At 44.5% G+C, this 24,183-nt stretch overlaps 1 protein-coding gene across 1 annotated transcript in view; it reads left to right on the forward strand.

Annotated features, from left to right (window-relative positions):
- Positions 1–20,564, forward strand: part of LOC146811707 (putative DBH-like monooxygenase protein 2) — a 243,735-nt gene extending 223,171 nt beyond the window's left edge. The window contains exon 13 of the mRNA XM_085618699.1: positions 11,948–20,564. Coding sequence (XP_085474825.1) covers positions 11,948–12,163 — 216 coding nt within the window. The 3' untranslated portion in view covers positions 12,164–20,564. The remainder of the gene's footprint in view (positions 1–11,947) is intronic.
- The last annotated feature ends 3,619 nt before the right edge of the window (positions 20,565–24,183 follow it).

The following is a 24,183-nucleotide window of genomic DNA, read 5'->3' on the forward strand; positions in this document are numbered from 1 at the left end:
TTTGAATTTTCTGCTATTGCTTGCTAATACTCATATAGCATCAATCTGGGACTCCAGGTCACTATGGAAAATTACTATGGACCATTGGGACACCGGTGTGACATCTGCAAATAAACTGCACCGATGACTTTTATTTCCTGACGATATGGTCGACGTGGCTAGTCCACTGTGGATGAGACTTCTAATTAGCTTGCCCCATCCCGTGGACTAAGTATGTCACTGCCATTCTACATATTGGTTTGTCCTGATAGGACACTGCACTATGTGTGTCCTTAAGCCGCCGGAAACTGTTGAGGCATGCCTTTTACATATTTTAGGTCGTCCTCCATATCTGTGGGTACTTTTCCCCGCATTTCAATTATATGGACACTGCACTATGTGTGTCCTTAAGCCGCCGGAAACTGTTGAGGCATGCCTTTTGCATATTTTAGGTGAGTCCTATTTCCTGTTCTTCACCAGTCCCGTGATCATTGGGAGTCCCCCCCTTTTTTAAGCTACTTCACCTTGAGTTTGCTGCTAGTTGTTTCGCCGCATGCTAGCACTACAGGTGTGTGATGATATAAGGCAAACTTAGCTTTTTTAATGGGTCACTATTATCAATGTTATAATTTTTAAAGATGTTGAGAGAGCCTTTACTGTTACTTCACCTGTACAGTTATTGAGGAATTGTTTTCCCATCTTTTCAGGTCGTCCTCCATATCTGTGGGTACTTTTCCCCGCAGTTCAATTATATGGTAGGTAGTAGATTCACCCTACCATAGTGTGTGGATAGTTTTAATTTGGTCCTGAAGAATTGCCATTGATCCCCCTGACTACCAGGCAAGAAACATGTTGACCAGAAAAGTAAAAGTAGAGCGTGATGTCTTGATTCATTATAGTCAGATAGCCGCCACTTCTTTTCTATTTTTAATCAGGTAGGGAGCCTACCAGAATAAAGGTTTCTTATTGGACTCCCGCACCCGTTTTAGTTTTAGCACTCACCAGCACATCACATCACACCTATTAGGCCCCTCACCACCACAGCACCATACGGCGAGGAACAAAAGATCTCCGCTAAAGAGCCCCTCATTGGGTGCCCGTCGGGTCATGCAGCGCCGACCCGACAAGGAGCAGGCCCAATGATGAAGCATGACACCTAGCGGGTTGGGTGTGTGAGGACCCTAGTTCCAAAGGGAGGATTTTTCCTCCCTTTTTCATAGGACGACCATTCACCACAGTGGATGTTTCACTAAGCTCTCTCACCTCTTTTTTAGACCCACAATAAGGAACTACGTACCCTCTCTTTGTATGACTAGGGGGCGAGTGTCTGAAAAGTTTCAGCGCTCTGACAATCATCTCCTTGTGTGTGCCTTGTTTGCCCTAAGTTGGCAGGGTATGCCCAGACGTGGGTCCCTTGCTCACTTTGCCACCGGATTCCACAGCGCTCTGTCCATCATCTCCTTGTGTTTGCTTTGTTTGCCCTAAGTTAGCAGGGTATGCCCAGACGTGGGTCCCTTGCTTACTTTGCCACCGGATTCCACAGCGCTCCATCAATCATCTCCTTGTATTTGCTTTGCGTTGCTTTGCACCATGCCAGCACCAGCAGAAAACCTTAGTAAATAACCTCCCCTGGTATCTCCAGGTTTTATGCTGTTCCCTGCAGTAAGGGGCTTTCAACCAGTGGGGCTACGCACTATATTTAGAACATGTGCACATTTCATATAGATCTTTTCACTGACCTATTTCACCAGAAGTGTAACTAGATACTTAGGACCCAATTTACAAATGGCCTCCGCAATTGTGGCTCAGGTCCCGCAGTCGTAGCGCATGTCTTGCAGTCGTGGCAGAGGTCCCACAGTTGTGGTGGGGGCCAGCTCTCTGCGAGAGACCAATTTTTCAGGTTGTAAATCATACGGAATTGGGCATTACAAGTTGCTTTACCGCATTCATTTACTATCTGCTCTGAGGGGCAACTGATGTTGCTAATGTATATGTGATTTCAAATTAAAGCCACACAGTGGTATGCCATGTTGAAACGTCCATCCTCATCATTGTGTAAGTCACATGATGTCTCTGGTATATCATGATACTGTCGGTCTAAGCCCAGTGTGTGATGCTGCATATGGCCCAGTGTCGCAGTGTCATCACCGATTTGAATGACAACCAGACTGGAGCAGAAACTTAATCTATTACATTAAAAAATAAATATTTAAACAATATAAATATGTGGTGTGTGGTAGTGTGCAGTGGGGTGGATGGGGCAAAGCCCTAATGCTACCATCGGCAAGCTCCCACTGCTGTCACTTATGTACAGTAGAGTGCAGGCATCATTCATGCAATCTTCACACACAACTGGAAAGCGAGCAAATCACACATGCACATGTGCACACACACACACACACACCCCTACCTCCGTCCCCGCCAGCAATACACAGAGTCGCAGTAAAAGCCATATAGAGCTTTTATGGCTCGGCTAGCTGCTGGGAAACATATATTTGTGCACAGAACAGGCGCAGCACTGACAAACAACAGTGCGGTTTTACTTGACACAACGATGCAAAGCACAGAATATACGGCTCTTGCAGCACTAGCTAGAGCAAGCTTCCGTGATATTCCAGCCGCTAGAACACTGTGAACGACAGTGTAAGCTCTGCTCCACTCACACAGGTAAGTACATAACAGGCAGCACCAGTGCAGGCTGCCCAAAACACAAGTGGCTTGGCACACACATGCGCACACAACTATGGTACTTCAAAGGTAGCAGGGACCCAGTTCTCACACTTACGTGCACATATGCATAAAAAATACATCACACGCAGAATCCGTGCTCATGCATAAAATACATGGCATAGGTAGTTGCAAACCAAGCTATACACACACACACACACACAATCACGCACACACACGCACACCCAGGGCACAAGTCGGGTGTACACGCAGGTCCACGGCGTCCACCCACTATTTTCACAGGGTGGACGCCGCCCCCCCCCCTCCCGCCAAGAAGTTGGGCCCCACAGAAATATGTTGAACTTGTCCCAGTGTAAGAAACCGGGACACGCTCAGCAGCACCTGCACGTTGTCTGCTTTCCATCTCTAGCAGCAATGAGCAGGCAGCGAGGGGGCTATTTTTTTCACCTCCAGCTAGGCCTAAGTTAAGGGGCCATCAGGCCTCCATTTTTAAAAAAAATGATCTTGACTGGAGGCGGCTGGAACCTCACACTTAAATGTAAATGCCACAGAGGGAAACAAAGGCACACAGCCTGCTATCTCTTCACAGGAATGTAAGAGAAGCATGCTTTTGCCTTTGTTCTGTCCCTGTATATAAGTGCAGACACTGTAAGACTGTCAGAGAGCGTGGTCTGTCCCAGTATTTATACAAATAATTTAATTAGCTCTAGTTTATTTCTTTTATAGCGCTATGTCATGACGTCATATACTGTGATGTCAGGCATCATGATGTCACTTGCATAGTGTCTAACTTGGTCAGTCCCCCCACTTCTTTTTATAGGACTTGTGCCCTGCACACACACACGTATAAAATTGCAGACAGCACTGCAGTCTTCCCTCATGTGTATAGAAAGATACATCACATGTGGTAGTAGTGTAACTTTCCTCACACTCTCAAACAGACACAATACACGCACTACTATATGGGCAGTACCAGTGCAAGATTCCCCAATACATATACACAGCATGACCAGAAGCTAAGAGCATCAGTGCAATCCTCAATCATAAAAAGTGAACCACAATGATGGCAGTGCAGGCTTCACTGACATACAGCACTCAAGTGAGTATACACACACTATTACAGTCAATAGTAGTGCAAACGTTGCTCGAACAGAAATAAGGTACCTACAACACTGCCTTTAGGAGGGGAGCGTCACACTCACAAACACAGATACGCACAAGTGCAGAACAGGCAGAATGTGGGAAGTGTAGCCACTGCATTCCCATCTCAATATCATCTAACTAGATTAGATAGAGCTGTTGGCAGAGGGGGGAGGATAGCAGTGGGCTCTAAAGAAAAATAGGCAATTATTATGTTAGACTACTGTAGCACGGGAAAAGCAGAAATACTCATTTTTAAAATCATAACTCAATCGCCCGAAACATGGAGAGGGGCTTTAGTCTATCGACCCCCCCCAGTAAAAAAAAACACTTTGTAAATCATCTATTGGAATTGATTGCACCTCATGTATTAGCTGCAAACAATTTTATTCTCATAGGAAATTTTAATTATCATGCGGAGTTATCATTGGATCCTGACACAAACCAATTGGTAATGTCGTTGGAGACACTGGGACTGGTTCAGATGGTGGCGGGTTCTACCCACCAAGCTGGCCACACCTTGGATTTGTTATTCACTAACGCAACCAAACTTATAGTATGGCAATCTTTACCTCTACTATGGTCAGACCATAATCTGCTAAAAGTTTGCATTCCCATTGATGTCTCTAGCAATAATGATTCTACTTGGATCAGACCCTGGCGTAAAGTCAACCTAACAGCTTTCTCAGCCCATTTTAACTTTGAAATTGTGTCTCCCACAGAAAACGTAGACCAGGTAGCTACGGCTTTTGAAGATGCCATCACCCTGTCTTTGAATACAGTGGCACCTCTGTCAAAGGTCAAGGTCAAAGCATCACCATGGTTTAAGTCGTTATTAAAACTTGACAAACTCTCCAGCAGGACTGCTGAATGTCAATGGAGGAAAACTAAAACTATGGAAGATCGAACAAGATATAAACAGATCCACTGCAAATATCTAAATAATATCAAACAGGACAAAACGTTGTATTTAACCGATAGGATTAGTAATGCTGCAAACTCAAACAAAGAGCTCTACAACATTTTTAAGGAGTTCACCACCCCCCACGCCGACCAACACATTCTCCCCCCCACGCAAGAATGGTTCGACACAGTGTCTTCCTACTTTGACGAAAAGGTCAAAGCTATACATAGGTCCTTGTCTCAAGACAACATTAACAACGTTGATTTTCACCAGGCCGTCAATAGCTATCCTACCCTGCCTTTGCTGACAGAATTTAAAGCTGTGACTTGTGAACAAGTATCAGTAGCCGTAGCAAAGATCAAATCAGGCTCCCAGTGGACACTCTCCCACCCCATTTTTTCACGAAAATAGCACCTCTATTAACAACTAATCATATAGAGATTTTTAACATGTCACTAGATCAAGCCGTGGTCCTGACCAGATTGAAAACAGCTCAAATTAAGCCCATCTTGAAAAAGCCAACCTCATATCCCAGGGTACCAGGTAACTACCGTCCTATCTCGCAGCTGCCTTATTTCAGGAAGGCGCTTGAATCCCTGGTAAATAAACAACTCACCGCCCATTTGGGCGCAATCAGGGTTTCGGTCTGCACATAGTATCAAAACGGTAGAAGTAGAGATGGTTGATAATATCAGGCTGGCCCTGGATAAAAGAGAATCAGCTATGCTGGTCCTTCTGGACCTGTCAGCTGCCTTTGACATCATCTCCCACAGCATTTTAGAACAGCAGCTCTGGGAGGTGGGAGTCAGGGGGAAAGCCCTGGACTGGTTCAATAACTACCTAAGGAACCCTACAACCACCGTACATATAGATACCCTGGCCTCATTTAGTAGACCAGTAAGCATATAAGTTCCCCAGGGATCTATCCTGAGCCCGATGCTTTTTAACCTCTATGTAACACCTTTGACACTCAGCTGTTGATTACGTATGGTCCCGACCTTGCAGACACAATGATCCGGTTTAAAAACTGTATGATCCACATTAACAACTGGATGGGCTATAACAAACTACAGCTCAACGGTAGCCAGACAGAGATAATCTTGTTTGGTAGGGCTGAAGAGTATTGGTCTAATAATTGGTGGCCCCAGGCATTGGGCCCATGCCCATCCCCTAAGCAAGCAGTGCGTAATCTTGGAATAACTATTGGCAACAAACTGTCCATGAAAAACCAAGTCAATCCTGTATTAGGCACTTGCTATGGGATCCTGCGGAAATTACGAAAAATCTTTAAATGGTTACCCATTGAATCCAGGAAACCTCTGGTGCAGGGTCTAATTGTAAGCCGATTGGACTATGGGAATGCCTTACTAGCTTCCCTAAATGAAGTTCTTTTTTCCAAACTGCAGATCCTGCAGAACACTGCTGCCAGACTTATCTTAAATCTTCCACCAAGATCCACTTCAGTCCCCAATCTGAGGTCCCTCTACTGGCTTCCGGTAGGGAAGAGAGGCCATTTTAAAATCCTATGCCTCACCCATAAGATCATATATGGAACCAGACCCTGCTATTTAGCAAAAAAGCTCAACAGGTATTAGCCAGGAAGACTGTTAAGATCCAGCTCAAAATCTCTTCTTACCCCACTACGAATTTGCACTGTACGCAGTGGGGGACGATCCTTCTCCTTTCTCGCCCCCTACCTCTGGAAAAAGCTTCCGTCTCATCTTCTCTCTTTAGCTGATCACAAGCGTTTTCGAAAGAAATTAAAAACTTGGCTATTTGATGAGAAATAACGCTGTCTAGATTTGACCACCAGCCTGCTGGAGTTCCGCAAGCGCCATGAGACCTTTTTGGTGATTTGTGCGATCAACAAGTTTCTTTGACTCTGACACTGCCTTTGGGAGTGGAGCGTCCTACTCACAAACACAGACACGCACAAGTGCAGAACAGGCACAATGCGGGAACGTGTAAGCTTCCTTTCCTCACAAAACAGAACAGGTGCAACTTTGTTAGCAGCAGCCATCCCTGAATATGTCCTGTCCAGGCACGGGATGTGGAAGCACCACGCTCACACTCTCAGTACAGTGTGGGCAGCAGAGGTTCCAAAATACAGCACTTTCTGCCACATGACAAGCTTCGCTTGCACACAGAAGAGGTGGAGCACAGGCAGTAAAAGTGCACGTTTTGATCCGTGCCCACAGGCACAAAGATACTAACAACATCAAAACAAGCAATTTCAATTAAATAGGTCTCGCATTTTCGAGCGTTTATGCAATTGGCATTGTAAATGACAATGCCTTTTATTTATGTGTTTTTCAAAGAAACATATATATATAAGGCATTGTTATTTTTAATGCCAAGAGCTCAAACGCTCGTAAATGCAAGAGCATAGTAATGTTGGCCACATCCCTTTTTTTAGACGCTGCTTGCATATTTAAGTTACAGTGAGCTACATCTAAACAAAGACAAAGGGGTGCGGCCAACATTAAAGTGAAAGCGCAAAATGATAAAAAAATAAAACATCACAAACTTCTGTAGCGCGGCTGATAAAGTGAAAGTGGCCACGCTGGTAATTAAATAATGAAATAAGCGTGGCCGCTAAAGTGAAAGCGGCTACGCTGGAAATTATATAAATAAATAGGCACGGCCGATAAAGTGAAAGCGGACTGCACGTATATTAAATAATTAAATAAGCGCAGCCGCTATAGTTAAAGCAGATGGCGCTGAAATTTAAATTAAATATTACTATTAAAACAAAAGCAGGCGAGTGCTGCGATTTCATGGGTGTAATAGGGGTAGAGCATTAAAGAAAATAGTGCTCACCAACTTATAAAGCAAACCATTCAACAACACAAGTAAAAGTTCCAGTCGTTATGGGAGGTAACAAATGCAGACAAGGCGGTACCAAGGAGGGACTAACAAGCCTAGTGACGACTTGGAAGCTAGCATTTACGAAGGATAATGACACAAGCCAATAAAAAATATGGACGGAGAGTGGGCGGGGCTTCAAAGCCATAGTCCACTACTGCATGCCTCGCAGCAGCGCCTGCGCGGCCCAGGGTTGACCTAAACAGTAACCCTTTCGATCGAATTGGTTCCTTTCACAGCATCCCACTGCAGGATCCTAAAGAAAAGAACTCTTTAGAGTGTGCGGAGTTGGTCTAAGGTAAAAAAAAGAGCTTGCTATAGTGTAAGGAACCCTCACCTACGTGCAGCTTGCTTCATTATTGGGAGCGCTCCTTCTGGGCCTGGACATCCCCTTTCTTTAAGCTGCATTATAGATTGGGTGGTTACTCTATTCTATTCTTCTGGATAGGTAAATCACATGCTCTCCGGACTGTAATGAAACTCCCTACCAGTCAATCACTTATTCTAAATGTCCCTAAGTAATGTAAAGGTCCCCTATCTTCACTGAGTGTGCTTAAAGAGAAGATCAGTGGCTGCTAAATAATAAGAATCAGAGACATCCTCTGTCCTGCTCATTTAATATCGAATAGCCCAAAAGCCCCTGCTTACATTTAGCCCCATATGCTAAACTTCCATAGCTGCCTGCCACTTATTTAACCGTTAAAGTGCCAGAAGCTCTCAAGCTACTGCTAATGGGCGGGAAACATCGTTTACAAGGCATGCAATACATCGCATGCCATACACGGTCATTACAACGACCGCGTTGTTACATCGCATACTATTACAGCACCAGTCGTTACAACTTGCTGTAGGGGGGCAGAAGGTGTTGGATTTTCTACTGTTACACAGACTGGAGTTGGAATAGTAAATTATACTATTCCAAAATCTAGCAACCTCCCTCCAGTAAGCCGTTGGAACGACCGACTTGCATTGTAATGGTATGAGATGTAACAACACGGTTGGTGTAATGACCATGTTGTAATGGCATGCGTAGTAAATGCATGCGTTGTAACATGGCCTATACTCATGTAGCATACATAGCGCCTGACGGCCTCTACATCAGCTCTGTTTCTGAGCTGTGCTATCTATAGTGCATTCAAGTTAAATGTATGTGTTTTAGAATGTGCAGTCACATAAAAACAGGTGCACAGCTGTGCCCTCTAAGAACGCATACCAGCGACAAAGGGACCCCATAGTTTGTGGGCATGGCATGGGAAATTGCCTTAGGTAAATTTGCACTTGTATGTTTGCATCTTTTGCACCCCTAACCACTAAATTGTCAGTAATCCTATAGTGACAACACCCATCAAGGTTTTCTGAAAAATGGATGGCTCATTTTGACACATGATCTCTTTTCATGATAGATCAAGACATTAAGTGATTGACCAATATGCCCATACAGAACCCCTTTCAAAGTGCCACAAGGCAAGCAGAGATTACTGGCCCAACCGTGGTGGTTGAGACCTTTTACTCCTGACTTCTAGGGACCCAACCTACTGTGGATCCTGCTCAACTGGACCAAGCACCACTTCTGCACTTGACTCCCAGTGGTTGCCGTGGTCGAGCAGTCAAGGCTCTGTCCGGGAGGTAGTGAAGATACAGGTCAGTGAACACGACTCATAACTCAAAGTGCAAACAGTATGCACAATAAATCAATTTCCAGTCTAATACCTGCTTACGTAAGAAAAATAAGTATTTTATTTCTTACACAAGCAAAAGAATACAACATTCAGAAGCCGGGCTGTTCTAGGCTCACACTGTAGCACTTGGAGGTGCAGGCTTTCTCTCCTGAGTGGCCCGACCGGCGTTCTCTTGGTTGTCGGAGCAGTTCCTGAAGATGCAGTAAGTTAGTTTACGCAGCTTGGGTGGGGGGATCTTTTCTTCAGCTCTGACTGCCACCCAGTGAGGGTGTGATGTCATCCACAGCATCCTCTGCAGTCCTCAATGGTCAGTCAGGGAAAAGTCAGTTGCAGTGTGGGTCCAACCCACTAAACGTAGCCTCAGTCTCTCCTTCGAGTGGCAGCCTGAATCCTTTGGCAACATTGGTACCAGCAGCCCCTCCTGGTACAGGGTTGCAGCGATACAGGAGAGTATGTGCACAGGCTCCTCTGGTACAAGCGTCCACGCAAAGACGATTACTAGTTTCAGTGATTCTCACAGTAACATCTTTACCTGTGGCCCCCTCTGGCATATGGGGTCACCGCAGCGTGGTGGTCCTGGATTGTCCAGTTGCACACGGTGCTTAATTCATGACTAAATCAACGGTGGCCCTCTCCTTACATAGGGGGGTTCACTATTCAACACTCCAGCACATGGGCTACTGCCCGATTGGTGCACAGCTGAATCTTCACACCTCACATAGGAAGTCCTCACGGTAGGGCTTCCCACTGGACCTGACTTCCTCCAACACTCTCCTCTTCCTCTCCTCTTCCTCACAGGTTTCACTGGTCTTAACAAGCAGGCAGGCGTTGGTGCTCCCGGCTCCATAGCAGGTGGTATTGGTTTTTGCAGGGAGACTAGCAGGCTTTGCACCCAGTCCTGGCCAGAGGCAGCAGTCTTCCAGTGCTTCCCCTCCTCACACAGCCCGTCTGACTGCTTGGCAGATGACAAATTTTAGGGTCTCAAACCTGCACTTCTCATAGTCCATTTCCAGACATCGAAATGTGATTTAATTTCTGAGTCTTTGAAGTTTTCCCAGCCCTACTCTTCATGATTCCCTTATCAGCCCCATCTCCTTCCTGAGATGTGTCCAGGCCCCTTCCCTGTGAACTATCATTGAATCAAAGTGCAACCTTTTGAAGTGTAAAGGGAAGGTCCCTTCCTCCTTTCCTCCAGTCAGTGGTGGCTCGCATAGGGCGTGCTGCGGGGCGGTGGAGTGGCGCGGTATAGTAAACTCAGACATACGACGGAACGGAGGAAAGTAATTATTACGTTCCTTCGTTCCATCGTGTGTCCGAGCTTACTACCACCCCACCCTGACCCTCCCCTTCCCCGCCCTGCTTCACCCCTCGCAGCATGCCCAATGCGAGCCGCCACTGGCTCCAGTGTCTCCCATCCATCTCACAGGAATGCAGCAATACACCAATCTGTCTGGGGGTATTCCTCCACTCCTAATGTCTTCACCAGGCAGGCCTGGGCTTCCCAAAATGGAACCCAGGGCCCTCCATGTAATGTACCATTGTAGGCTCATTTGCCCTCAGTGTACTGTCCCAACACACTTACTCTCCAGTACTGTTACCTCCATGAACTGTGCCCCTACAGTCACACATACATTCAGTACACACAGTCAGTCTGCGTGCACTGCTCAGTGCTGTGGCTTTTCTGTCTTGTACCAGGGTTTTCTATTTACAAACAGACACTGCCAGCACACACACTCACCATGTGTGCACTGCGCAACACTTCACCCATCATGTGTTTTACTTCACTCAAGCTCACGTACTCTCAGCACATGCTTCCATTATGCATGCACTGCATTGTATCTCTCATGTAATGTATCCTCAACAGGCATAGATACATTCAGTACACCCATTAACCACAAGTATACTGCACAGTACTTCTTTATCCGTGTACTGTACTCTTCCCATGCACACACTCAACCAGCCCAGTCACTAATGATGTAGGTGAAAGGTGAGTTAAGGTGAGTTATGCACACAGCAGCCAATCTTTGAAAAAGACGAGTGAGCCTGTAGGCCTCACTCCAGTCACACAGGGTGAAAAAGACCTATTCAGTACAACTGATCACTACCAGAATACTGCCACCATTGCGCTTGTGCTGCTTAACTTGTGGTGAAGGTGGTAGCCTTCCACCACTATGAGGATAGTGCTTTGGGCACCCCTCCTAGTCCAACAGGACCTCAATATGTGAGACAGGCCGATGTCATGGCACACACACATGATGCGTGTTTGCCTATGACAAAAAATCAGCATTGGGGATCCAGACAATCGGAAAGTTGGGCACTCAGGTTAGGGGTACATGTCCTTTGCCATGCAGAGGACTTTTCTGTCCCAACATGCCCATTTTTTCAAGGTGTGAATATCCAGTTATTGTTATAGTGCTAACTACAATAGTAGTCTCACCTTGATTCCAAGTACTGTGTATCTTAGCAAAACTAATTCGATTTTTCTCAAGCAATTTGATGAAATTAGAGGCATCATTTCTGTTGAATTAAACTTTCCTAGGTCCTTAGTGACTTAACCACAAGACATCTCCTTCCCTACTTGTATAAAGACAAACAAGTGCAAATAGTGTGGACAACTACTGCAATGTGTATTTTAATTATGTGTTGCACATTTTTTGGTAATGCTCAACTTTTCTTCCCCCTGTCTTAACAGGAAGCCGTTTTTGATTTTGGTCCAATCCTTGATATCCAGGAGGTGGATTACAGTAACACCACCAATTCCAGTGCTGCTGGAAGGCCCTGTTTCGCCACCTCACTCCTCCACGACTCAGCCACCAGTATTCACCTAATCTGGCTTCCGCTTTGTGGCGCTCTGCTGTTCCAGTGTTCCCTCCTGTGTTTCTTTTTCATTCTCTGCTGTACTTTTTGAGGGTGGTTTGTTTTTGACTAGTCCTATGCTCATTTTACCTACTCCCCACTGGTTGCTATACATTTTTGATAGAAGGTTTGGAATAAATGGCTAAATATTTCAGTCTTATTCAGGAACATGATGTCTCATTTATTTTTATTTCCATTATTGTTGTAATTATATCGAGAAATAAATACTACTACTACTGCTAACACTACTACTAGTACTACCAATAATGACTACGATAATAATATTAATACTGATTGAGATGGCCAGCATTGAGGTTGAACATTAAGATTAAAATATTTTGCAATTTGTTCCATACCTTCTGTCAAATTTCTTATCATTTCTGATTATTCTACTACGACTACTACTAATAATAATAGCAGTAGTATCAACATTGTCACCAATATTGTTGTTTTTTATACAAAATGTAGCCTCAAAAACATAAAGCAATATAAAGTGTATCCATAAAACAATGACACTTGCAATGAAGAAGGTAACCGTACATTGTGCACACATAAAGAAGCATAAAATATTAATAAAGCATCAAATAAAGTGCAATTTCATACATGGCCCTACCAGCAATTATAGTTGGCAGAAAGGAAATCATATCAATGCATTTATATTCCACACACATAGCAGCAGTTATTTAAAGTGCAGTTTCACTTATGTACAAATCACCAATTTTAATTTGCATTAAGGAGATCCTATGAATACATAAACACATTTGCCTCCACACTAATACATTACTACAGTTCACTGTCTACTCATATTAGCACTAACCATTGGTTACACTCTATTCTCAATTGTTTCACCTCGTAAATGCATACTCCCTAAGGTAGAAGCCTGTGCAAAACTGAACTTTCCCATTGTCTGCAAACTTAAAGTGACCAAGGCCCAGCTTATAAACCATGTAGAGCGGAGTTACCGCATAGAATTCCACTTCACTTGATTCTGAGTGGCCCTTGTTACCTCCCCCTATTTTCCATGGTTGGAACACTGCAGCTGATTTTACCAGCTGGTAATTCCACGTGAAAAAATCACACAAGGTTTGGCTGCTACAGCAGGTTCCTATCCATGAATATCACTCTGTTCAATTTATCATCTTAGAACTGCTGACTAGCATACAGACTAAGGTGTAGTTTCTTTCATGATCAAGATTTTGATGTTTCGTGTCACACATAAGGAGGGCACATCTGTCCTTTTCGCTCGCGCACTCTTTATTTTTTTCAGTCAGCAGTAGTAATAATGTCACAAAATATTTTATAAATGTGGATGATAATCACACCCACCAAACTGCATAGAATATTTGGTTCCAGCTCTGGCCACTGTCCTGGATATCATGCAGGGGAAACAGCCTTTACAATGCTGTCTTACGCACACATTACTTTACTACCATTCTTTTACCACACAAAGCCTTTACCACGCATGCCTTTACCATGCAAGGTAACATTATAGTTAGGTGTAATACAAATATAGATTTTTTTTCTTAACTTTAAAAATTCACTGAAAAAAAACAAAGGTTAAAGTAATGTCATAGGTAGGTGAATATGTCAGTGACAAAATTACATTTTTTCACAAAAAATCACTAAAATTCACCAGTTGTAGTTAGCAGGGCTAACTATAACTTGAGGCCCCGCCATTCACTGCTTATGACTTCACATATTAAATCACTCATGACATGCTCTATGACATCATTTATGACATTACTGATGACATCACAAGATGACATCATTGATGACCTCACTGATGCTCCCTCCCCTTCTGTACACATTTCAGTCCTGGGGTGGGCTCCATGGGACCTAAAATTGTTAGAGGAGTGGGGCCTTATGCCCCCTCCCATTATGAAATGCGACCCCAGGTGGTGGGCTCCTCGGGGCCTATAATTGAAAAATACGGCACCTTCTTCCCCCCCGCAATCTCACAGGAGTCTCTGGGGTTTCTGCAAAAATTGCTGATTTAATTTTTGCATTTTGGCCCAGGGTGGGGGGTGGTCCCACCAAGTCCCCCTCACAGGGCTTAGTGGGGGCAGGGTATCACTTCCCTGCCCACTTATTTTAATGTTTTACTCAACTTCAGGGCAGGGGACTATGTCCTATGTCCCCAAGTCCTCAAATGGCTGACAGCAACATTTTTCTAATGTTGCAGGCGGTCAGTCAGCGCGCGCTGCCTCGGGACTCCAACACCAATGGGAGCAAGATGGACCAAGCTCCCTGGGCCAATCGGAATGCTCTAATTTTACATTGACGCTGCTGCAAGACTGATTTGGGTTACTCGCAGACCCAACCATCCAGATATACAATTACTTTTAAACCTTAATTTCTCATGAACTACTGAGCGGATTTACACCAAATCACAGAAAGCACAATCTGAGGACCTAGATCTAGCTTTCTACCAAATTTCGTGTCAGTCTGTTCTGCAGTTTTTGCTGTAGTGCTTCTTAAAGAAGTCTATGGAAAATGTATTGGGATTTTCCCTTTTGGAACCCTATTGTTTCTCGGCCCCCACTTGACAGATCACCCCGAAATTCTCCATGTGCAAACTAGTAAAAAAGGAGCATCTTTTTAGAACATTTGGTGGAGATTTGCCAAATGGGGCCAAAGTTATTAACAACACAAAAAACACTTTTCCTGTGGAACAACTGACCTAACTATAACTACCTAGTGGCAACCGCCACAGGGTAAACTATCTATCTATCTATCTAGCTTTATATATATTTATATATATATTACCTACTGCCGGTCGTCAGTTGGTGTTTATAGTGAGGACCTACCGCTTGAATCCGATCTTAAAGAACGGGTTACTCCATCACAACGCTGATGGATATCCTATCCGCCAAAATATAAATCTCATAGGATATAATTGGATCTATATTTCGGTGGACAGGATATCCATCATAGTTGTGATGGAGTAACCCGTCCGCCAATATCTAAATCAGGCCCTTAGTTTTCATAGTAATATCATTTTTTAGTTTGCTAATAACTTTGACACCATTTGACGAATCTTCACGAACATTTCAAAACTAGTTTGCAACTCACTTTGGTATCTGTCTGTTAACTTACGGGGTGATTTGGCAAGTCGGGACGCATTTTGGCTTTGCAATTTCCAATAGAGAGTTTAGACACGACTAGAGCTCGAACCGCCGATCGGAATTTCAACAAATTTGGAAGTAATCTTGATCTTGTTCCAAAAAGAGTGCTTTTCCTATTTTGGTATAAAACTGTACAGTAGTTTTGGAGTTACTAAAGAAAAAAGATTTATGTATATCTAGAGATGAGGATCTGCGAGCCAACAGCAATGCCGTGATTGGCTGCCACCACTTCACCCAATTAAAAAGTCAAAAAAGTAGAAAGGGGTTAGGGTAGGAATACCCTGACCCCCTTGGCCTGGTGGGGTTCCACAGGCAACCTGCCTTGGGCCTAAAGCGTTTTATTTGTTTTTAATTTTGCCGCAAATTTGCAGTGGATCCGCGTCAAAGTAAAACAAAAAAAACAAGTGTGGTCTGCTGCACTTAGCCCTCCGGGTAGGCCAGGTCCTGGGGGAATATTTAATTATAATATGGGGGAGGGGGAGAGTGAGACCCCCCTCCCTGGTCTGGTTTCTCCCCAGGGACTCCATCCCCAGGACCTTGCCGCTAAATACAAAGGGGGCACTCAGATCCCTTCTCCTGACTGATTTTGATTGGGAACCCCATCCCCCGGGGCCCAACTGCTAAATTAAGGGGGAGCCAGCATGCAGCCCCCTCCCCAAGCAACTTTTGGCCATGGGGAACCTGTAATAACAGAGGGGGAGGGGGCATGTGACCCCCCTTCCCAGTGCCGATTTCATCCCCAGGGCTTCCATCCCCCACTGGGTGGGCCAGGTACTTAAAGGGGAGAGGGTTGCGTGGCCCCCCTTCACGGGCTGCAATCGGCCCGGGCACCCCATTCCCCGAAGCCCAGCCGTGCATGAAATGGGGAGGGGGTCTGTGCAGACTCCATTCCTGAGCCATTATTGTCCATAAGGACCACATGCCCTAGGGCTGGCTCAGGCAATGTCCCAGGGAGCCCACCTCCAGGACATAGATGTTTCCCTGCCCCACTGGCATGGGCAGGTAAACCTGTGCTAGCTCTCGCTTGGGGTGTAATTTCATAATGCACACCAAGTGAGAGCAATCACCAAGTCCACCATCAGCAGGTGGGAGCATAAAAAAATGCACCCGCCTGCTGGGAGCGGACTTTTCATCTGTTTCCTTGCCGGCAGCGAAACAGGCAGGGAAACAGATAAAGACATTCCCGTCCACAGGGAGCCGCATTTTTAGCCTCTCCCTGAGGGCGGGAGCAGTGCTGGTCCTGCTGAAGTCAGGGAGTCAGCTGGGGCTGCAGGCATCCTCCAGCGGTCCCCAACCATAGTGTGGTAGGTACCCTGGATGGGCACCAGGGCACCCACCCTTCGTTTGTCGGGCCCAGGGGAATGTGGTCCCCTGGGCCGAAATCGGCCTGGGGAGGTGGGCTGCATGCCACCCTCCCCCTTTGGAATATGTCCGGCACCGGAAGATGGGGGTTACCGGGTCCAAAACAGCCCAGGGAGACAGGCCACATACCCCCCTCCGACAAAAACCTGCATCAGGCCCCAGGGGAAGGGGTTCCCAGGGCTAAAATCGGCACAGGGATGGGGTACACATGCCATCTCCCCCACAAAATGTGCTGGGCTCCGTGGATTCCCGGGGCCAAAATCGTCCAGGCAAGTGGGGGTGCATGTCCGCTTCCCCATTAAATATGGTGCTAGGCCCTTGAGTTGGGAGCTGCGGGCTGAAATCAGCATGGGGACTGCATGTCCCCTCCCCCTAAAATATGTTGCTGGGCCTAAGGGGATGGGGTCCCCAGGGCAAGCGGGCCATGGAGGGGGTCCTGTGCCCCCTCCCTCTCCCCCTAAAAAATGCACAAAACACCGGGGATGGGGTAGCTGGGGTCAAAAGTGACCCGGGAGGAGGCCTGACAATTGTCTGCCTTTGTGGCCAAACCCGCTGCGCACAGCCAAAGGCTGTATGTCACGAGGGGTTGGCTGAATGGGAGTGCTTAGGTCAGGTTCTGCTGGCAACCCCTGGCAGTGCACGACCAATGCTGTGCGTGGCGGCAGTTGGATTAACAACTGGTAATTACATATTAATTTACATTTAAAAAAACTTAGAAATTCACTAAAAAAAATAAAAGGTAAAGGGATGTTATATTTAGGAAATAGCATTAAAAAAACTTGGAAATTCACTGAATAAAACCAAAGGTTACAGGCACGTTATAGTTAGGAAATAGCATTAAAAAAGATAGAAATTCACAAAAGAAAACAAAGTTTACAGGGGCGTTAAAGTTAGATTCAAATTTCACACACACAAAACCGTAGAAATTCAGCAGTTACAGTAATAGTTATTTGAAGTAACTATAACTTGTGTCATAAGGTAACAATAACTTTTAAAAATGTTAGCGTATAGGGATGATAAAGGGTTTAGGGTTGGATGGCTGTTTTTAGGGTTTAGGGAGTAAAGTACGGGTAAAGTGTGATTGGGGTATTTTTTGGTTTTACGGTTGGGTAGGGGTATACAGTGTTAAGGTAATTTTATTTAAAAGGAGGGGTTTAACGGTTTCCCCAATAAAGAAAAAAATACATCTATAATTAATTTTTGAAAAGTGGGGTTTTGTGGGTGTTCCCCCATCCCAAAAAAATTTACAAATATATAATAATAAGATAATAATAAGATTATTTAAAATTATATATAATGGTAGGGGCCAAACTTACCTTTACTATACTTACCTTGTATGGTAAAAGCATGCGTGGAAAAGGCTTGAGTGGTAAAGGCACCTGCGTGGTAAAGGCACCTGCGTGGTAAAGGCATGTGTGGTATAGGCATGTGTAGTATAATCATACAACAATCATGCGCAGATGCTAACTATGGGGCATATTTACTATTATTTCACGCAATGCGGCATATCAAGAAATCTTGCTGCACTGTATTGCATGAAAGGCAGGGAGCAGAAATGCTCCATATTTTAAAATAAATGGAGCATTTCTCCTTTCTCCTTGCGCTGGCGCAGTGAGCACTGCTGCATCTCGCCAAAGCATGCACCTCATACTTCATAGTGCAAGGGTGCCGGTGTTATGGGCATGATTGTTTTATTGAAGGAAGGGGTTCCTTTCTGCACAAAAAAATCCAACCGGACATTTCCCTCTTTCTATGCATGATAAAAAATGCATAACACATAAAAAGAGGACATATCAAGGAGGAATAAAGATTTGTGTCCTTGTTAGCTATCCTTTTGGAGGCATTCCAATTTGATGGAATCCCAGGTCTACAAACTCTTGTAAAGCTGGAATTGCATCATATAAGTGGGTGAATGAAAAGGAACACTAATGCTCCATCCATGGAATGCCTTTCAGCGCGAAATGTAAAGTAACGCTGCTTAAGAAGCTGCTTTGCATTACATTTCTTTGCAAAGCCACGGAAGACGGCGCAAATTGCCCTTTTCTTGGCATTTGTGAATTTGAACTAAGGAATTGCGCTTGATGCAAAGTCAACACAGCTCCTTAAAAGATCTGGCCCTAGCAACACAAGGTTTGGAGTCCCCCAAACTGTATACATACCAGCAAAAGATAATCAACATCAACAGTGCTATAGTAGGCCACTTGACTAGATCACCTGAGATGTTTTGTGTTAGTTACAGTTCCCACACACTGGTAAAAGAAAATAGGAAAGTAGTGTTACTGTTCACTAAACGCAGAATAACTTTGAATTGGAATGCTATGCATGAATCATTCTTAGAGAAATGGCGAGTGGATGCTGAAAATTTGTTTTGTGCTAGTAAAATAAGTTTTATACTAAAGAGCTAAGAAGCAAGTGAATGCCTTGCACTAAATACTTGGGAATTGATCTTAGATTTGTTTGCTTAAAAATCAACCAAAATTACCCCCAATTCTCTGTCCACCCCTCCAGTCCCAAATGCTGATAAGCTACGTGCCCGGAGTTTTAAATTTATGTAATTAAATATATTGGATTAATGAAGGATCAATCAAGATGCTTCGGTGGTGTTAGAAATTGAGAATTTAGCAAAATAGTTGACAGCAACAACATCTATATAATTTTATATATAATATGCAAAACTCTTATCATATCCACATGCATAAGGATCACAGTGTCAGGTCCTGGTCAACTTAAATATAGAAATGTGTCTATTGCCAACCCTTCCGGAATACGGTTTAATGGTCATAAAGTTAAATTGTATCATAAACCAACTCTGTGTTCTCACCAGAACTAATAATAGATGATAAAATGCCTCCACATGAGTCATGAAATACCAGCCACAGAGGAAAGTGCTCTCTGGCACTAAAGAGACAGCAATAATGAATATTAGACTTTACAACACAGGGCTTTACCCCACATGCCTTCACCCTTGAACCCTAAAAAGCCCTTACCTCCCTTTACCTCTGCTCCCCTGATCCCTTTACCTCTACATGCCCTTGAACCCTAAAATCTCCTTACCTTCCTTTACCTCTACCTGTCCCTGAACCCTGAAAATCCCACTGCCCCCTCTAAAAACTAAACGGCCTTACCTTCCTTATCCTCTACCCCTTACCCATCCCTAAACCCTTAAATCCCCCGTTTTTTAATGACATAATGAATATGTTATTCAAAACACAAATGCCTGTGTGGTAAAGTATTTCATGGTAAAGTACCAAAAAGGGCCTGCATAGTACCTACCTGTTTGGCTCTTATCTGCGTGGTGATGTCCTGTGGGGTAAAGACCACGGGGTAAAGTCTACATACCATTAATAATATGGCTCTCAAATTCAGTGTGAACTATCAGGCTGCTATCAGCTTCAAATATTACTCTTCCACCTCGGGTTAGACCTCTTCAAGCAAACCTTTGACACAGTGTCAACCCCCAGTATCCAAACCCTCCTGAAGGATTAACGGCTCACCCCCTCAGCCACCTACTGCTCCAAGTTCCCTTATTTGTTAATTACCATATAACCACCATGTACTGTAATTCACCACATAACTCTCTGGTTAGCAGTGCCTCCTACTTAAAGCCCTCCATGATCCTTTCACCTCATTTGTTTGTCTCACACCCTCACTTTGCCTGACAATCTCTATCTGTAACCCTACTCCAGTAGTCTGTGCAACCAAGAGGTAAGCATTGATTGGCCTCCCCTCTCTTACAGCTTCGACCTAGTGCAGCTGCCCTCCTCTTCAGTATGTTCTCCAGTCAGTTGCTAGCTCCACCCCTATGCATGCTGCTGCCCCATACTGCACTCCCAATCCTTTGTATTATTGTTCTTGTGGGGCTCTGTTGGTTAGGAGCTATGTATTTGCTTAGTAGGTCTCATACAATTATGCATTTGTAAATATGTAATGTGAAAAACCATTTACTGTCTAACATAATCTTGCCGTTATCAGGAAATATGCAGATTTTTCTATCAAATGTTTTACATTTTGGATAAATAAACAGAAATATAATTTTCATGAAAAATCTCTGCTTTTGTCCAGAAATACTAGCTTTTTATTTCTAGGAAATACATATTTATTCCACAAACATAAGATGCTACTGCAAAACATTGATCCATTCTGCTTTACATGCCCATGAATTACCATCACAGGCCATGGATTTTCTTCATATACCAGTGATTGCCAGCATACTTATATCGGGGATCGGCACTATCGATTTATGGATACCCACAATATGCCTAGGATTACCAGCTGTCTCTTTCACAGCTCGTTGAACCAATATCACTGTTTGGATGGGAGTGTCCCCTGCATGGTGTACCAACTTGTTCCCCTGCCCTAAGTGCCAGACTCAGAGTATGACATCCTGGTTTTTGATGTTGGCCCTAATCTCACACTAATCTAGTGAGTGTGTGTGCAGAGGTCCAGGACTGTCCTTGACATGAATAAGGTCCTGGACCAGTCCTGTGACCTGGAGGGGTGCATCAAGCATGCTCTCATTTTACTGACAGTGGGCTTCTGTCCCTGTCAAGGTTTTAGCATGTAGGGCAATGGTGGCAATGTACAGTGTTTTGTGAATCCATAGTTGTGGTCAGCCCATTTGTAAGGTGTCGTGCTTTTTGCAGAATTACCCCCACTTTTTGCCTCCATTTTGACTACTAGGTACTGTTGTAATGGCATTGAAATGCCCTTAGCCCTGCTAAAGAGTATTCAGTGCATGTGCTCTGACCCTTAAAATGGTATATGTTTGATTGGCTTGTCCCCAATCCACATACCTCAACTTATTTGTAAGTCCCTAGTATATGGTACCAGGTGCACCCAGGGCCTATACGTTGAAGTGTATCTCATGCACTGCAGAACTAGTTATGTCACTACGAGTGCAGCAAAGTAAAAAATGGCTCCCAGTCTGCGACTGCAGAATGGAAGGGCAGTTTAAAATTGCTAAATCGACTTTCCCATTTAAGGTAATGGCAAATTCCAAACCTCCATTTTGAATATATATGTCACCCCTAAGGTAGGCCAAATGAGCCCTAATGCAGGGTGCTCTATATTAAAGAGTGGAACATGTACTTTAACATGTTCCAGCAGTAAAAACTCTAAATTGTCGTTTTTACTGTGGAAAGGCTAGTCACTCCATTGGCAAGTATAGAGTTACAGGCTGACTTCTCAGCGCTGCTACCTTATGAAATTTACTGCAAAGTTGTTACTGTAAGGTATCTAATGTCACTGGTGGGCAAAGTGCAACTTGCAACTTTAGAAATTGCCACTTTAGTTGCCCACGATTTCCAGGGCCTGTTTACTGTTCTACAGGGGGGGGGGGCGTCTGTCCTGCAGATAACTTTCTGACTATTTGGGGATACATGCTAATGACTCCCAAGACACAAAACAACAGGGGTCTGCTTGGGAGAGAGGTGTTACTTCCCTCCTGCAGGAAACCACACCGGTGTTGGCCCAAAAAGTGAGCTACAAAAGCGAAACTGCCTTTGAAGGGCAAATTGGAAATACTTGGGAGAAGGGCTGCTCTATAGTTTAGGTCAGAGGTCTTCAAGCGTTTTTGCTCTGAGCCCCCCCCCCCCACCCCCACCCCACCTAAAATATTTTGAAATCAGACCCCCTACAAAACTTTATGGAAAGTCTTGGGTAATTGGGAGGGTTAGGGCTGAGCACACGGGGTGGGTCTTATGAGATAATATCAGGGGAACTTTTACAGTAGCTCATACTCCACACTAAATGTGAGACTTATATAAGAGTAAACACATAACTAATTAAGGTCCTTATGCTCTTGGGTCCCAATGCAACTGCACCATCTGCACTAATAACTGCAGCCATGAATAGTAGGCTATCCCCTCTGCCTCTTTCACCCCTTCCCACCATATCTGGCCATCACTCCATTCTTGAAAAATATATTGTCTGAACCTTTCAGTAAAAATGAGCACCCACGAGTGGCCCACATCATCCCTAATGCTCTCCCCATGTCTTATTGTAAAGTAAAAGAGTAATATATTTTTCTCCTGGTTCAAAATGACAGGGGAGCCATAGTGTGAAGTTTCTAAACATTTATTTTGTATTCTTTACAACATCAATGACTCAGCCTGGCAAACATGTTTTGTCCTTAAAGAGAACTTCATCAGGGCTGTAAAGAATACATACATTTAAATACATATCAAAAAGGTGTAACACAAACATGTCATCTTTACATCACAATATGTGGAGAATTACAAAAACTGCAAACACTGGGTCCAATCCACCCAACTGTGTATACACAACATATTTAAAAACTATACATCACTTAATAAATATAAATAGTTATCTTGTCACTAGGTGACACACAATTCAACATTTAGAAACCAATTCAATCACAGACAAATAAAAATGAACTTTCCTCTTCACCCCTAAAGCGTCCTAGTACTCAGAAAGATCCCCTAGAAGTGGTTAGTACCTAATGAGCTACCCAGTTCTCACCCAGAATATCTAATATCATATGCTCACTTAGAATATCTTCTTGCAGCAAGACCAAATTGGAATGTATATGTAAAGGAGCTGCAACCCAAAATGATGATGGATGGAATGTGGAACATTGTCAAATGTTCACCCCCAGTCACAGATCTGGGTTTAATCCACCATTATTTTGCTCGCCACATCATTCCAGTTTGGACCCAGCCATATGCAAATCAGCCTTGACCCTGTGCCCCATGGGAACAGTCCAACATGGACTGCCAGGCCAGGTCCTCCATGAACCAGAAAAGAAGCATTCTGAGACCGGTTTCGGGGCATCAACCCTCATCAGGCAGGCAAGCTTAAAACCGGTGGGATAGCGAGCACAGGACCCACTTCTGGGCATACCCTTCCCACATACGGTGAAAATGCAACACAAGGAGATGATGGACGGAATGTGGAACATTATCAAACATTCACCTCCAGTCACAGATCTGGGTTTAATCCATTGTTATTTTGCCCACCACGCCATTCCAGTTTGGACCCAGTCATTTGCAAACCAGCCTTGACTCTGTGCCCCAGTCACCCTAAGTTGGCAGGGTATTCCAAGATGTGGGACCCTTGCTCGCTTTGCCACTGGATTCAAGCTAGCCTGGCTGATGAGGGGTGTTACCCCGAAACCCATCCCAGGATGCTGGTTTCGGTCCAGGGAAGACCTGGCTTTGCAGTTCGGGTTGGACTGTTACCATGAGGAACAGGGTCAAGACTGATTTGCATATGGCTGCGTCAGACGTGGGGTGGCAAAGTGAGCTAAAGAACGATGATGGATTCAACCCATATCTGTGACTGGGGTGAGTGTCTAAAATGTTTCAGCTCTCCATGTGTGCTTTGTTCACCATAAGTGGGTGGGTATGCCTAGACCTGGGTCCCTTGCTTACTACACCGCTGGATTCAATCTAGCCTGGCTGATTAGGGATGTTACTTAAAAACCTGTCCCAGGATGCTTGTTTCCAGTCCAGGGAAGACCTGGCTTGGCAGTTTGGACTGGACTGTTCCCATGAGGAACAGGGTCAAGACTAATTTGCATATGGCTGGGTCCAAACTGGGGTAGCGAAGTGCGCTAAAGAACGAT

This window comes from Triturus cristatus, chromosome 7 (genome assembly GCF_964204655.1).
Source record: "Triturus cristatus chromosome 7, aTriCri1.1, whole genome shotgun sequence".
NCBI classification, from domain to species: Eukaryota; Metazoa; Chordata; class Amphibia; order Caudata; family Salamandridae; genus Triturus; species Triturus cristatus.